The sequence below is a fragment of the Anoplopoma fimbria genome, chromosome 6 (genome assembly GCF_027596085.1).
Source record: "Anoplopoma fimbria isolate UVic2021 breed Golden Eagle Sablefish chromosome 6, Afim_UVic_2022, whole genome shotgun sequence".
Classification (NCBI taxonomy): domain Eukaryota; kingdom Metazoa; phylum Chordata; class Actinopteri; order Perciformes; family Anoplopomatidae; genus Anoplopoma; species Anoplopoma fimbria.
In genome coordinates, this window is record NC_072454.1 from 25826082 (window position 1) to 25842760 (window position 16679).

At 39.7% G+C, this 16679-nt stretch overlaps 1 protein-coding gene across 1 annotated transcript; it reads right to left on the bottom strand.

Annotated features, from left to right (window-relative positions):
- Positions 1–10859: 10859 nt before the first annotated feature.
- kcnk18 (potassium channel, subfamily K, member 18) lies at positions 10860–15640 on the bottom strand. Its single transcript, XM_054600809.1, has 3 exons — positions 15412–15640; positions 15051–15191; positions 10860–11686 (listed from the first exon to the last, which is right to left on the bottom strand). The coding sequence occupies exons 1-3, from the start codon at positions 15638–15640 to the stop codon at positions 10860–10862; spliced, it is 1197 nt and encodes a 398-aa protein (XP_054456784.1).
- Positions 15641–16679: the final 1039 nt, after the last annotated feature.

Sequence of the window (16679 nt, forward strand, 5' to 3'; positions counted from 1 at the left end):
CTGTATACTGACCGAACCCAATGCTGACGTCATTCAACCTTAATGAGACCTACATTCAGACCAGGACTACCGGCTCAGAGAGGTAGACCAATGACCTGATTCGACCTTGGATGGAGCCAAATATAATGGTGCTTGATACAGTGTCCACAGGGTGAAAGACATAAACCTGCAGTCAGAGGTCATTAGTTCATGTTCCACCATCTGCCTGTGGATCTGGTTTCACAGTTCATTATCATTAACATGAGTGCTAAACGCCAGTCCTCTTGCTTCTTTGCAATTGATGTAACCACAGACAATAGTACCATTTTAAAACAACAGTGACAACTAGTGTGATTTTGTAATTTTTTTTATTTAAGATTTCCAGAAATATGAATAATTGTAATGACAGGTCTTTATACATGGTTAAATAGATCTTTAGATTGATGTGTTTCTCATCTAATTACTGATTGAGTATCTGAGGTGAACTGTTCATGGAATTAGGACCAATCCAAAAGTAAAGCCACAAATATTTGATTAAGGACTTTACCGACTAATAAGTAGAACTTTCCTAAATGAAAACAATTCAAAATCAATCCCTCCCACTCATCACTTAAGACAGCGAGAAGTGTGTTGTTTTGTCTGTATCTGCAGATATGCAGATATCCCCTCTGGCTGGATTTTGATGAGTTTGGAACGTTTCTGGGCATCAACACCCACGCCGCTCCTTGGAGCACGCATCCAAGGAGCAGCTACAAAAATGGTGTACAGCGCCAAAAAAATCGAAATATAGTGAGGCTCTGTGGCTGTCTTTAATCCGCTGATGATCACCTCACACCTGAGCGTACAGCCTTACTGCCTGCTATCTAATTGGTAAATGGTAAATGGACCTGTACTTGCAAAATACCTTTCTTGTCTTCCGACCACTCAAAGCGCTTTAACACTACATGTCATCATTCATCCATTCACACCCATTCATACACTGATGACAGGGGCTACCATGCAAGGTGCCACCTGCACATCCACCTCCTATTCGTCCCTCCCTGTGTGTGCTTTTACAGTCTTTATACTTCCCCGTCCATGATATGTGGATAACATAAGAAAAAAAGGAAAGGATTTTGTGGAATACCTACAATTACAGTGCATTGTTTTGTAGGTATAGCTACGAGAGCTGGATGAAATCGGCCTAATGAGCTGGGGAGGAGGGGCCAACTTTGATAGTTGTGTTTACAAGCCGCACACTAGAAACTCTACGCATTGTAGCATATTAAGGAGAATACATTTTTGGGGGGCTTGGGGGAAAACTCTACAGCATGGAGGAAATCAGAGGTTAAACATAACATTATGGTCCCATAAAGTTATAGTTAAAGTGTTAGAAAACAATTGCAATCCATCAGGAATGAAGCCAAGTTGAGAGTGTTTCTAGCAACCTGACAAAGGTTAAAGAAAAATTATGGTTTATAATGATTTGAGTTTAATTTTTCAACTCCATCTATCCCCCCTTTTGTGTCCTTCATCCCAATATCTCACTTGGCCTCAGTTCATAAGAGGCTATAGTGAGATGCATTAGGGATGTGGGGATAACATTTATTATAGAACAGACAGAAACAATACAAAACACTTGTGCCGATGCAAGATGGCCTTGCTAATGCTGGCAGCTGTCCTTCATTCCGTACAGCACTAGGCTATCCAGCAAGCTAAGTTCTTCTCTGTCCACCGCAGGGACAGAATGGAGGAGTCCAGTATATCAAAGAGAAGATGATGTTTGCTTCATGGTCAACAACAGCTGTACGATCCTTACAACTCTTACTAGCTCACCCAACCTGGAATACCTGATGTTGCCCCTTATATTATATTCCACCACAATGGATCAACAATTCTGCTCAGTCTGAACTGCACAGACCGGTCATCCATTGATATTTTAACAGCTGACTCCTTTACAGAACTACAACAGCTGTTTCAGCTTAGTGAGTGACCGTGTTTGGGTGCTTAAGTAAATGGTTCTCTACTCCCTTTTAAAAGATGGCTACAGGGATAAATAAACCCCCCCTTTTGGGAAATCAGACCTCCCCTCCATTTTCTATATTCCAAAATAGAAACAAAGAGCCAAAAAGGAAGCCGTGGCGATAAGAGAGGTCAAATGCTGCTCATACCAATCAGAAGCCACAGGAGTGATTTGGACTGTGACATGCTCTGGACCGCAAAATTATTAAACTTACTACGGCAAAGGCTCAGCTCATGAACATTCATAAGGTGTCTGCTGTCTTCGGAAAATATGCTTGAAACTGATAAACCGTAATAATTTCTCCCAAATGCAGTCCATTCGTTCTGCAGCATGAGGTTGAGAAAAAAACGTTTTTTCTTCTGCTCGAAATTGTTAAGTGTTAAAATTTCTTTATTCTTTGTTTGTTTGTTCACAGGTAGCTCGAAACGATAGGTGAGAAAACAATAACAGGAAGATCTTTTAGAAAATCTCAGCAGTTTCCACCACGTATGACTGAATGATGAACTGGAAGGCAGCTAGCCATGCCATCACAGTGTAACACTTACTGTAATTATTGCAATGCCTTTCATCTTTGGGAGGGACATGTATTTCAACTTTCAAACAAATCATATTAATGTTGTAGCCTTAACAATGAGTCTAGATAAAAACAAAAATACTTGCATGTCCGATGGAAATTAATAGAATAATGCAATCACATCTTATATGTCTTCTTTGAGTCCTCTGACATGTATAAGTCATTTTCAAATGTTGAAGCTATGACTATGACAATAACACCAAATTAACTCTTTCAATGAACAATGGGAAGACTGCCATTGATTAATCAGACCTCGCTTCTTCTTTTAGTCTGACCCAGTCTGAATCAGAGCAAAACACATGATCATTTACTATAAATCTACACAAGTCACAAATGCATGATGGCTCTCGCAGACATTTTGACCTTTATTCACACTTTCCTTAATTCTGCATTTGTGCAGACGTTGCCTGAGGGAGTTATTTGCAATAATTGATACTGTTTATATGGGGACATCTGCTGGGCAACCTTTGGTGTGGTCTCGTATGGCAGGAAACAGTGAGTCAGAATGTCAGAGATCCGTGTATATATGCCTTACATTACCACACATCTTTTTGGACTATTATCTCTGTTCATTGCATATTCTTTTTTTAGTCTTAATAATGCGAACCTTTGCACATACCCTAGAATATTGTTTTGCATTTCAGCCTAGCTCTTTCATTTTAAATAGTTACATTGGGCATATTTTTAATAGTATCTTTATATATATATATATTACAATATAATTCTATATTTTTGATTCTTGTCTAGCAGTACACTAAAGAAAATGATTGAATGTGAAAACCCACTTGGCAATAAACCAGATTCTGATTCTGATTATATAGACAAGATTTATCCCAACATGACTGTTTGTGATTCCAGTACTGTGACGACCTGGTTCTGTTAGGACCCCGTAGCAGAGACAGGACACCGGAGGATTTATATTAAAAAAATGAGTTTATTGACAAAGTCACAAATGATATGAAGCCGACAGTGGAGGCAGGAGGCTGGCTGGCTTGCAACAAACACCGCCGGTCTTGAGGAGAGAGCACATGGAGGCTCATAGACTCCGAGCAAACAAAAGGCAGAAAGCAGAGACACTCACCAAAAACCTGCACACTGATGAGTTGATTGAGAGCCGGTGTGTCGGATCAGCAGCCAGCCACGCCCTGCTGCCGCACACACGTCCTGCAGAAAAAAGGGAGGGGAAGAAGCACAACAACAAAATACAACTAGGGAAAAAAACAAAACCTAACAAGTATGCTATTATTTAACCAGTTAAGACAATTTCATTTTACTGTATATAAAGAAAATGGATCCTGGAGGAGGTCAAGCAAAACAGCTGGAGCCTAAGCCCCATGACCTCATCTCCACCATGGAACCTGGAAAGAGGACAGACTATATAAACACACAAGAAGACGGTCAGAAGCACCCTAAAATCTTGAGTAACTAGGAAGTAATGTGCTGCCATGGAGTAGCTCCCTCTACAGAGGTGTCAAAGAGTTCTCTGATAAGTCAAGCTTCCATTCAAATTTCCAGAAAATAATCGAAAAGGTAAATTGCATTTTTCCATCCACTATTATGCAAATATTAGGAGTTAGGCACATCAAGATAAACTCAAGCAATAGAAAATCACGTGCACACCTGTTTGTTTCATGTATCAATGTGAGGAAGATTACAGTCTCCTCATCACTGCACGCCAATCTCAAGTTTTTGTCTTTTCAGTGGAACGGAAGCTTGATTGGTATTTTCCTCCCTTGCCAAGTGTAAAAATGTTTTTTTGCAATATTTTGTCTATTAATTAATTTCTGTCAAATTTGCTCTAACTCACTTATTGACACATATTGCCTTAATACTTCTCATTTGAAAGGTTCATCCTGAGGTTGGTAAAACAGTGAAACATTAAAGTTCCAAACCCAAATAGATTTTAATAGATCATAACATTGGGGAGGAATGCAGAATTGGGTCATAAATCTCTTTGTGTTTTATCACTACAACAAATTACATGTAGTCCTCTGAGCTAATGCACTGATATCAATTAGAGCAGCTTTAAGGTATCCATGCGTGCTTCCCCCTTCATCTTTCACAATAAAGGAAAATGAAGGCGTACAGCTGATATGATCTTTAGGCACACCTAGGGGTTTGGGTATAGATTGAAAGATGATCTCTGTGTCATTTAAAATCAGTTTTAGGGATATTTTCCCAAAGTCTTTTTGTTTACATTAGGGTCATGGATAGGTTCAAAGGAAACATGAAATTGCCAGTTTTGGGCTTGAATGCATCTGTCTTTGAAAGAGGCAAATTGGCTCTGAGTGCCTAGAAAAGGACAAAATGATCACACATAAAAAAGTACAGCATAATATTTAGGCCAAAAAATAGCAAGTAGTTTCTGCTTCATGCTTTTGGTGTCATACATACATTGTATTTAATCTAATTTCAAGTGCTTGATTTGATGAGTTTCACTAATAACATGTTTTTTTTAAATGAGTTTACCCTGAAAGCTTTGGGAGAGACACCTTGGGAATGCATCTATCTTCCTTCCAAACAGTGAGAAGCTGGTAAACTGCTAAAGGGAGAATTGTCTCCCTCTCTCACCTCTTCATTATTCTACAGCAGCGCCATCTTGTGCTCTGGTAACACTATTACAACAGGGTTTCAACTGATGGAGTGCAGAAACTCGCAACAGTCTTATACGTTCTCACATAAACAGTATAACATGTTACAATGTAGTTAAGTGTGCCACTAGATAAAGGCGTAACATATTCAATATAACATGGCAATGTCAACAATAACATTACATCATCACACAACAGTAGTGACTAACGGCCTTACTAGATTGATATTGAGGTGGAGGAACCAAGTATATGAACTCAACTACTGGACCAGGTACAATTGTAAGGTACTGGCACTTTATTTATGAATAATTTATACTTATTCTCTATACTATATGTTAAACCTATGGCTATAAGTAGTAATTTTAAGACTTTGCAGCTTATACAATTTGACATATAGCCGAGTTTTTAAACCTGGAGCTAATTCCTTAGCTTGAAAGTTTTTACCTGCATAGCAGTGGTTTGAGCTAACTGCTAATGTCAGCATTCTATCCGTCCGGTATAATGTGTACTATAATCATACTACATTCTCATGACAATTTTCTGGTAAATGTTTTGTGAATTTGTAAGCCATATTATGGCCTTCTATACTTTTATCAATTTACTTTTAATGTCATTTTTTCTGACATTTGTAATGATTTGATTGTAAAGTTTTTCCTTGACATATTTTTAGACATACTATATAATAATTATTTTATGATAGTTATTGTGGAATGTAGCAGTAAGCACAGCTCCAAATCCTAAATCATATATAATTTGCACTGTAGTAGCGAGGATCAAAAGAAACAAAAACGTGTTTCTCACAAAAAAGGCTCTTCTTATTATTTAATGTACATATTCTGATGCAAATAACATGACTGTGCATCCAGTGTTGACATTATACATGCATTATTACAAAAGGAAACCAGGCGGACCAAAAATAGGAAAAAATTATTAAAACCATCATGACATTTCTTAGTATGGAGTTAGTCTAACCCGAGATATATAAGGTATGGGAGTTGGAATGGTGTTTGTATATCATTCATTTTATTATCTTATATCTTATTATCTTATTTATTATTTATACTTATCTTTTAGTTTTAGCAAATTACATAGAGAATGAATGGAGTATGGAATTCAGAATTAGTCAAAACTAAAAATAAGAATTTCAAAAATCTGTATAAAATCTTTAAAAATGTTAGTAGTATCTGTTAAATTCGAGTTCAAACATTGTAAGAGGAGGTACATTTTGTTATGTTGAGCTCCATGGGGTTAAATCAAGTTGACATATTATTTTTTATATATTTTCTAAAGTATTAAAGCATTTTAAGAATATTCAATAAATGTTTGTTTATGTCTCTTTCTGTTCTACTGCTGAGTACCACTTAGTTGTTGCTCTGTGGCTCACTTTTGTTTTTTGTGTTTAGCGAAGAAATAACAGCTTACAGAACCGCCAGTGCACACACTGCGGCAACATTAACAAATACATTGTTGCTTTGTTCTAAATAATCACATCACACTAACTGTTGAATTATTTAGTCACTTCATGTGAGTCTCCTCTGTCCATCCTGGGAGAAGGATCCCTCCTCTGTCACTCTCCCATAGGTTTCTTCCTTTTTTCTCCTTGTTAAAGGTTTTTCCTGTGCCAATGTGAGGGTTCCTGGACAGAGGATGTCACATGTGTACAGATTGTAAAGCCCTCTGAGGCAAATTTGTAATTTGTGATTCTGGGCTATACAAAATAAACTGAATTTGAATTGAATTTAATTAAAGCCTGTAAATGGTGCTATGCTGGGGATTGTCCATGATGGGGATTTTCCATCATTTTAAAGTCTTTAAATATGGTTGCAACCTGCTTTTCATTCTTTATTCAAAAACATCCAGACTAGATGTCTTATTATCCCAGCATACGCTATAATGTATGGTAAATGTATGATTGAGATTAGTTATTCCAAGTTAATTTACAGGTAGTTAGAACCAAGGGTTTGAAAATAAAATACAAATGTTTGATCAGCTTTTGGGCTGCACAGTGGTGTAGTGGTTAGCACTGTCGCCTCACAGCAAGAGGGGCCCGGGTTCATTTCCCCGGCTAGACGGCCTTCTGTGTGGAGTTTGCATGTTCTCCCCACGTCAGCGTGGGTTCTCTACAGGTTCTCTGGTGGTCCAAAAACATGCGGCTTAGGTTAATTGAAGACTCTAAATTGCCCGTGGATGTGGGCTTGGCTCCAACCCCCTGCGACCCTTAACTGGATAAGTGGTTACGGATGATGAATGAATGATCAGCGTTTTTGATAGTTTTGATCTTACCTTGTGACTTTATCCCTTTCACACAGCCTGTCAATGCGGGACTTTTGCACCGTTATCCCGCCTCGCTGTTCTGTATGACAGCTACGGAGGGGGAATGGGGGGGACAGAGCTGTTCCGCAGCTGAGCCGGCAGCGGAGTAAGCCACAGAGCACAGCTGATGTCTGTGTTAAAAAGGGAGAATGCCGACTGTTGTGTTCAATGTCACACATTTTTTGCTCCTTCCGTCTTGCTGATACCTGCTGCACAGGAACTACCACAGAGGAGGTTTGGAGTACTCTCCCAGGTGTTTGTATTTCTTTCTGTCTGTGGACAGATTTTGTCGCAACCATGAAAGATGCAGTCACCAAACTATACAGGTGTGTTGCTGGGATCAAAATGAAAGTAGAGTTCAAAGATGGGTGTGGGCCAGAGCAAGGGTGCTTAAGTAGGAGGGTAAGAAGTGGCGAAGGGCCTACTGCCCCCCCCCACTTTACGCCCTTGCCCAATTTGGTGACACCGCTGGTGGAATCCCTTCACAAGATGGTTTCTAGTTTTGATTTTGAGTCTGACAGCATTGTTATCAGTTTGACCTGTTGGTAGAGTTCAAACAATGAAATGGAAAATCTCTATGGCTGAGTTAATCAGAAACCTTAAGTGCACATCGGCCGGCCCCTGACAAACTTACTTTCTCATCTTATACTTTTCTCTGTAACATAAATATACAATATACACTCTTATCAAGAGTCAAAATACAATCCCATAACAGTTAACACCTTTTGACACTAAACCACAATTTTTCAACCAAGCCCCCAGAAACACAAAATACAGAAAATCTCTCATTTCAAATAATGAAAACTCCTCAGAAGCGGAAAGTTTTCAGGGGCCTTTAGTGTCCCTGATCTGAGTCTGGCAAGGGGTCTCTGCAGCATGTCAGTCATATTTATCCGGCCTCATTTCATCTTATCTTTCCACAGTCCCTTTATAATAAAGCCATACAATGTCAAAGACAGATATGAGCCCAGCTGGTCAAATCAACAGCTAAATCCAATTACTATTATTACTACAAAAGTTGGCTCCTCATTTCTACAGATTACTTTACTGGAAGTGATGATTTAAAAAGATAAAGCTGAGAGGAAGTTACAGGATGCATTGGATTAAAGAAAGCCACATTATTCAACTATCTATTACGCACCCTTTTCCATTATGTAAATTAGTCCACCATTTTATATCATTTCGCTATTGTAATTGGTTAAACTCATATGTTGTGGTTATTCTCTAACTTGGGGTTAAGTGTCTTGGCCGAGGACACTTTGAAATTGGACTTGAGGAGCCCAGGATCAAATTGCAGATCTTCTGATTGGAAAATGACCCACTCCACCTCTGAGCCACAGCTGCCCCAAGATGGCATACACACATGATGTATCTCATATGTAACGCAACAATGTGCAACCCCTGCAGAATATATTATATTCATTGTTAATATTTCATAGTGTGTGTTAATTAATAGTTAATAATGTGTCAGAGGGGTCCTGACTGTTCAATTAAGTTAATATGTAATGTTAGGGAGTGAATAATATCCTTGTTGAAGGATATAAGCAGCCCAGCTAGTAATGCCTCTAAACACTGTCACCCCACCAGCCTCTCCACTACATACAGTCATTTTATGATCAGGTTTGACACAGACGTAAGAACATTTTCTTATTCTTATCTTTACTTTCTTTTAGTATTTTTTGTATGATGGGCTCGTACCGCTCAGCCATGTTAGATTTGGCAAACCCTCCTAACTTCAGATAACTTTGTAAATGACCAGCATGAACATGATGCATGTCACTGTGCATAAATTAATCTGTGTGTTGTCCCATATGTCAGGAAGGGTTGTTGTAGCCTTCCCTAAAGCTGTGTAATCGGTTGTTCCCTAATCATGACGGCCTTTTGATGGCGTTGTCCATGGAGGGGGTCATCTGGCATGTTCTCTCTAGGTGCTGGATCAGGTAATAGAACATTCATTGCAATATTATGCAATGCATATCATGCTAAAATAATCAGACATGCTTCGCTGGTTGTAATCAGCTTGCCAACAGCTTTGTCAAGGCACATCCACCTGGCCTTCAAAACACCAATTGTGTGCTCATGAGCCAGGGAGCTACAGATGTGCCTGGTTGAGGGCTGATGAGGGCTTTGATGACCAAGGGCAGCACATGACTCATGGTAGACTGGCACACACCCAATCTGTCTCTATCTTCTCGTGGCCATGAATCCAATTGTGGTAAGTACCTGAACATGAGGTGAATCGGGTTGGATCAACTCAACGGTCTACAGTTACGGCTCTTCGATGGTTCGGTCGATGGTCATCTAAACCGTGACAACAAACATTAATCTGTCTCTTTAAAAGAAAATTAGTGAATGTGGCAAGTTCTTCTAAATCACTAGTAAAAGCCAATAAAGAACAAATCTTTTTTACGACTGGTTCTTGCATGATGCCCAATCCCTGCAGGCTCTGGATTTGAATGAACCTTGGTTGCATAATGTGCCACTAGAAGCAGTCAGTAACCTTATGCCTGGGCAGCAGTCCATCGGCCATACCGGGGCCCAGTCCTGGTCACCATAGTCCGGCCATGGGTCCAGCCTAGCTGAGTCGGGCCTGAGGCTGCCCGGGACACACCCCAGGTGCAGGACGCCGCTGGGAAGAGAATGGAAAGCTCTGCTCTGCTGGTGCATCCTCTGGCCTCGCTCTCCTGGCTGGACCAATGATGCGCGGTACTATGGTAATGCGTTGTTGATTGGTAACAAGGGCATATTGATAATTTACTTGTGTAATGGACAACGGAGCAAAAATACTAAGGAGACAGAGATAATCAAGACAGGTATTATTTCTGTTATGATGACACCTTAAAAAAGTGAAACAATATAAAAGATAATGTATTTAATTTGTGCTCTGCAGTAAAGTGAATCATCTGTCAATCCCCCGTCTTCATACTGTATTTTTTTTTATTTGATTGGACAAAATAATTGCAGGTCCTATGCATACTTTTAGAATTTGTTCTACGTATGCTTTGATAAATAAAGCACCAGGTTGTGAGGCTTTTCCCAATAATAACATGTAATATGCCAGCCAGTGACAAAGTGCAGAAATCAGTTTGTTTTATTGAGTTCTGAATTGTATATATTATGCAAGAGTATTGTCCACCCTCTGTAGCCCTGTAGGGCAGAACAATTGCTAGAGTACCACATAGTACTAATACTCATTCCTTGGCAAGATACTGTTGCTCATTTTGAATATCACACTCCTTTACTGGGCAAAGCATTTGGCACATGCACACTTTTTATTTTGCTTTTAACTGAACAGCCAGCACAAAGAGCTAAACTGGAAAAAATCCCACAGACCCATGCTTCTGACCTGTGTCAAAACTAGCTTGTACAACTTTTAGACATGAGACAGATAATATATTGGTTACTTAGTGATTCTGTTCTCCAAATTTTCCCTGCTGATGAACTTGATGCATTGGCGGTAGCAGCTTACAATTCGTGTTTGGCCTAGCTTGAAAGCCATGGACATGATGGCCATGCCGACAATGATGAAAAGTGAGGTAAGCATGAAGTACTTAGGGTGTTTGGGAATAATGTCGCCAAAACCAATGGTAGTGAGTGTGATAAAGCAAAAGTAGTAGGGGTCAAAGCCCTCAAATTCTTTTTCCCACAAAGGCAAAATCAAACCGACAAAAAAAATGTAGGCAAACACGATGAAGAGAATCAGTACAAAGGGTACATCCAGCATTTCCATTCCATCCCCTAACCCTGTAAAGTCCCAAATAGCAAATCCTTTGGGTGGAAGTGGCAGCTGGTCTAGCTCGGGGCAGGAAAGGGTCCTGAGCAGTGGGCTCTTTCTAAGCAAGTTCTCCCTGGCGAGAATCTTCTCAAAGATCTCTTTGTTGTTTTGGAGTTGGATGGACTTTTGCCGTACATCTGCTTGGCTCTGAAGTACTTGCCGGATGTCGAGGGGCTCATGGAACACAACGTCATGGCTGAAAAAAAAGGTACCGTCCTCCATGGCCTGGTGGCTTGTGTCCCCTGCCCTCTTCTGAGCTTTCCACGGTGACCAAGTGTGGGAGCTGAGGGTTTTGCTGAGGGTGTGAATGCGCATGTAGGCTCTGGTCATCAGCATAGCAAGGAAGTCTCCCACATCGAGGATGACCAGAAGCATGAGAGGGATGCCCACCATGGCATACAAGACACACAGCACCTTACCAGGCAAGGTAACCGGATAGATCTCCCCATACCCTGCAACAACAATGGAGAAAATGGGCACTTTAGTACTTTGAAACAGGGGCAATGGTAGGACCTGTCGATTAGCTGAAGTAGGGGATAAGGACAATCATGTACACAAACATTAAAACTGTACTTCCAAAAACACAAATCACATTTAAGGTTCTGATTAATGGACCTTAAAGTATAAAACCATGGCTTTAATAAATGTAATGTTAAAGGTTTGGACTGTATATTAAGAAGTGGACGTAGTCACAGTGACATCACCCATTGGTTTGTGGACTGTGATTTTAAAGCCTTGAGTTTGGTTTTTTGTCAGTCGGACTATTGTTGCTTTTTAGATCTAGAAGGGACACGAGTGGATGAAGAACAACCCAACTCTGAAAAATAAATTTTAAGGCTACCAAAAAGGTTACAATTAACTTAAATTAACTGAAAATAAAACACTGTGAAAGGGTTCAATCTCTAAGACCAAAATACAGGCAACTGTCAGACAAAGCCTTTGTGTCTAAATGTCAATCCCAAGGTATCCACAACCTAAAGCATACCTTGCTTTATTGTCTATATATTGGCAGATATAATGTAGATATAAGGCAGGTTGAAGCTGCAGAGTATCTGCTCTTTGCTTGGGTGAGAGTATGAAGGCAGGTTAAAGGTACGTTACTCCAGGGTTAGAGGATGGTGTTGCCTGTCAGAGGCCCATGTAGGTCTTAAAATACACACCTTGCGATCAATCAAGAAATACAAATTTTTCAAAACAATGTACATTCATACAATGACACAATGTCAGACAACAATGGATCTATCTGAGCCTTGTCTTAAACCCTGATTATGCAGGAAGTGAAGAGATGAATAAAGTTCCCAACTAACTGGACAACAGAGAACACAATTCACCTCTAACCTCTAAATACCTCTAATAAGCTTCTTGTGGTGATGTTAAAAGCATTCACGTCTGAGAGTGTCCCCTCTTCAGTGAGTTGTGGGCTTCCTGTTGCTGCTAGGCCATTAGCTGGCTTCCCTTCCCCACTTATCATGTCTCGGAAAGTAACAGACATACTAATGTATCTTCACAAGGTTTTTACGCATCAAACTTCAGATAGATAATAATTTAGTCAACAAATTATATCAAACATAAGCAAAATATGTTACAAATTGATCACTAAGTGGAAAAAATATTAGCAAAGGAAACCATTGAACATCTTAAGATACATTTTTAGCTAATGGGTTTAAGGTTCCAAGCTTATACAACAGCCTGTTTATGAGGGTGCACTTGTCCACAATGGTACCTTGAGCTAAATGCTATCATGATGATGTTTACATTAAATCCATCTTGAGGGGGACATAAATATCTGTACAATTTCATTACAATCCATCAAATAGTTGTTTTAGATTGTTTTTTTTAGATTTCAGTCTTAACCAAAGTGGTCTTGAACAAAGTGTTGGACAACAGGCAGACTGCCATACATCACCATAGGAATCCTTATGTTTATGCTCTCCCTTATCAATATGAAAAAGGGGAGGTGACTTTAGGGATGCAAATCGACCAATGAGGCATCACCCTGCAGTGAAATGTGACCACCATAGAGAAATTCAATAGTTTGGGTTTTAGAGATACGTTTGGGTGTCTCAGGATGGCTCAGATAATATTCCAGCCAGCAGTAGATTCTACTTGTTGTAAGGCTTTTTGAGCATTATGAATGGTCCAACAATAAATGTATATTATTGTAGCTATCTGCTGTTAGAATATTTAAAAAAAAACTCTTGCTACATGAATATTCTCTTGAATTAAATGTAAGAGGACAATATAGCTTACAAACAGCTACATTACCAAATTATTTTCGGTCAGCAGCCCTGCATCCGAGCTAGCTATTTTCAGAGGTAAAATTGATAACTATGCGTTGAAGCACCCTTCTTTTTTATTGCAACTGGGTCACAGTTGGCTGACATCCACACTAATAACGATCTAAATCCTCACAGGCGTTCCAGCATCATTTTAGAAAAGATTTTCGTCCACACTTACAAGCATAAAAACGAATTTAACATGACTATTCACATACAGTGCGCACAGTGAAAACAGGGAGTAGATTGGTTGCTTGGTTACAGAAAAAATAAAACAGAGTATTAATGCACTCTTTAAAATAAAGGATCGTGTTAAATAGCCAAGATCTTCCTCTATAATCTCTCTCTATAAACTCAAAGGGAAAAACTTCATGACGACAACAACAACAACAACAACAACAACAAGTTTTATTAACTTATTAACAAGGCTGCAGGTCTTGCTCTCTCTCTCTCTCTCTCTCTCATATATACATCAAATTAACCTTAAAATGAACACTTAAATCAAAGTTGACTTGATTATGGGTCAAAAATTTGGTCAACTTCCCTTAACAAATTGATTAGACAGTTTATTTGGCATGGTAAGGCTCCAAGAGTAAGCTTTGACAAGTTAACTTTGTATTATGAAAAGGGAGGATTGAAACTCCCTAACTTTCAAAAGTATTACTATGCTGCCCAATTTAGATTTCTTGCACAGTTATTTGATGGTGTTGAGTTTCTATTGGACCCGGAGATTTGTTTATTGGGTAACTTTTCCAAATCCAACATCAAAAATAGCCATGCGATAAAGCTCACGTTCCACTGGTTGGGTTTCTCCACGTGAGTCGATCCAAGCCTGGTTTCCTGTTGTGTGTACTGCCTGGAATAAAGCCTCTTCCTAGTACTCCGTGTGTCTGTCGTACTGCTTTCGGGTCCTTACCACACCCATTACAGTTGTATACCTTTAGAGAAAATAACTTCTCCCTAGTTGCTCCAATAACAGCTTGCTTCCTCCTCATGTCGTCAGTAGTACAATTGGAAAATGCAGAATGTATCTGCACAACAGCTGCTTGTATAGAAAACAAGGTCTGCAATCGGTTATCCATGTTGAAATGAATCACTGGTAGAAGATTGATAATCATGGCTGTTGCTGTTTGTTTTCATCCTGCGGCGTGAAGAATTAAGAAAGGACATGTCATGACTGCTAAGATCCAATCATGTAGTGAACATGGCTGTTTCCGTCATCCTTTTCAAAAGCTGAGTCACAGATGTACAGGTAAATACAGTATAAGGCCATTCAAGATTTTTCAACGTGGATGATGCGTGGGCTATTTCCTACACAAGCTCATTGTGATTATTTTTTAAATAATTCAAAGGAGTTAAATATAAAGTCGATGTCTAAAATAGACCTTGCTTTCACAAGCTGAGGAGGACTAACCCTATTTAATGTGTACAATCGTCTCCAAAACAAATTAGAGGGGGACGACGACACATAGCCCATATTCACATACCTTCATGTACGAGCCATCAACTTGCAGTAGCTAAGGCAATCCTGTTGACTTACCAACTGTTGTGAATACAGTGCAGCAGAAGAACATCGAGCCAAAAAAATCCCATCTCTCAGGTCTCTGAAACCATATGGACTTAAACTCAAACATCTTATTCTTCACTTTCTCCACTATGTGTGGATCTATGGAGGCGTTTTCTGAAAGAAAAAAAAAAATATTCAGACGTGTAGAGCAAATAAATATAGATATCTAAATATATTTAGTTGATTAATGCCTAGGTTCACAATATTTTATCAGGAATAGAATGGAAAGAAATATAACAGATGTGAGAAAAGAAAAAGTCCTATGATGTTATACATTAGAAAAGTCCTATCATGTTATACATTAGTTTGATATCAGATATTTGTGGTGACTTACTGGAGAGGTTCTGGACGGTGCTGACTATCTCCCCAATGAAGTCGTGGTAGTCACGCTGGACGGTGGACGCGCCGCTTCCCTCCACGTGCTCGAACATGAGCGCACCCAGCGCCGCGTACGCGACCAGAGACAGACACAGCAGCAGGTGAGGCACGAGCCGCAGGGAACGCCCGAGGCACTTCATGGACTCGGCTTTAGCGCTGATTCGTCTCTTCACTGCCACTGACATCTTCTTCTTCTTCTTCTCCTCCTTCTCCTTCTGTGCGTCCGTCGCTTTGGCTCTCGGCTGCAGTAATGTGCTCAGAGGCTGCAGAGGCTGCTGAGGCGGTGAACACCACATCATCCATACATGCATTTCAAACTGGGCGATGAAGCCTCCAGGGAGTCCGTTATCGACTCTAGTCCATTATCACTTTGTCTGACTGGGTCTTACAAACAACTACACCCCCAGCAGCATCGTTATTGCCATACGTTTCATCTCCAAACCCCTCCGAGAGGAAGGTTTTGTTAATACTGAACTAAAATAAAGCTGCAACCATGACCTAGACATAGGTACCCACATTATAAATATATCAGTCAATCTGTTCAAGTAATAAAATCCATACAATTCCTTTTTTTTGTTTTACTTTGTTGGTCTCTCATTATGGTAATACTAAATATCAACTTTACGCATGCTTTGATTTTATACCATCCATCCAACATCCCAACTGATAGCCAGTGGTGGAATAGCCCTAATCAAATCCTTTACGTTTAATACAGGACTAATAGCATACAACCATGTAAAAAAAAAAATACACCATTAAAGTCCTGCATTACAAATCATGCTTTAGTAAAAGTACTTAGAGGCAAATGGTCAAAGGGCCAAATGACAAAAGGAGAAAAACACAGTTTTGCAACAGAACTTTTTTTTTCTTTTTAATGGATATTTGACCTCTTCAGGTTCTTTAAAGCATATTTAAATGAAACCATCTGAAGGGGAAATGTCTCATTGGTTGAACGGCTACCATAGATGTCTGAAAAGGGGCCATTAGACTCTAAGGTCACAACCACTGGTTTGATCTTTAAGCACAATAGCTTGGAAAATGAGACGAGAATTATACCCCAGGGTCCCTCCGTCTCACTCTCCACAGCTGGGATATTCTACCACTCACTAAAGGGACCTGCTGGCAACCAGCCTGCTTCTCAGCTCATTATCTATAACCGGTGGTGACGTTAGCATGGTTACATGGAGTTAGCAAGCTTACATCAGCTAGCTATATAGCAAACCA

Coding starts and splice junctions, on each gene's coding strand:
- kcnk18 (XM_054600809.1), bottom strand. CDS start 15,640: ATGTCAGTGGCAGTGAAGAGACGAATCAGCGCTAAAGCCGAGTCCATG. Junction 15,192..15,411: donor CACCGTCCAGAACCTCTCCA/GTAAGTCACCAC, acceptor TTTTTCTTTCAG/AAAACGCCTCCATAGATCCA. Junction 11,687..15,050: donor CACTGTATTCACAACAGTTG/GTAAGTCAACAG, acceptor TTGTTGTTGCAG/GGTATGGGGAGATCTATCCG.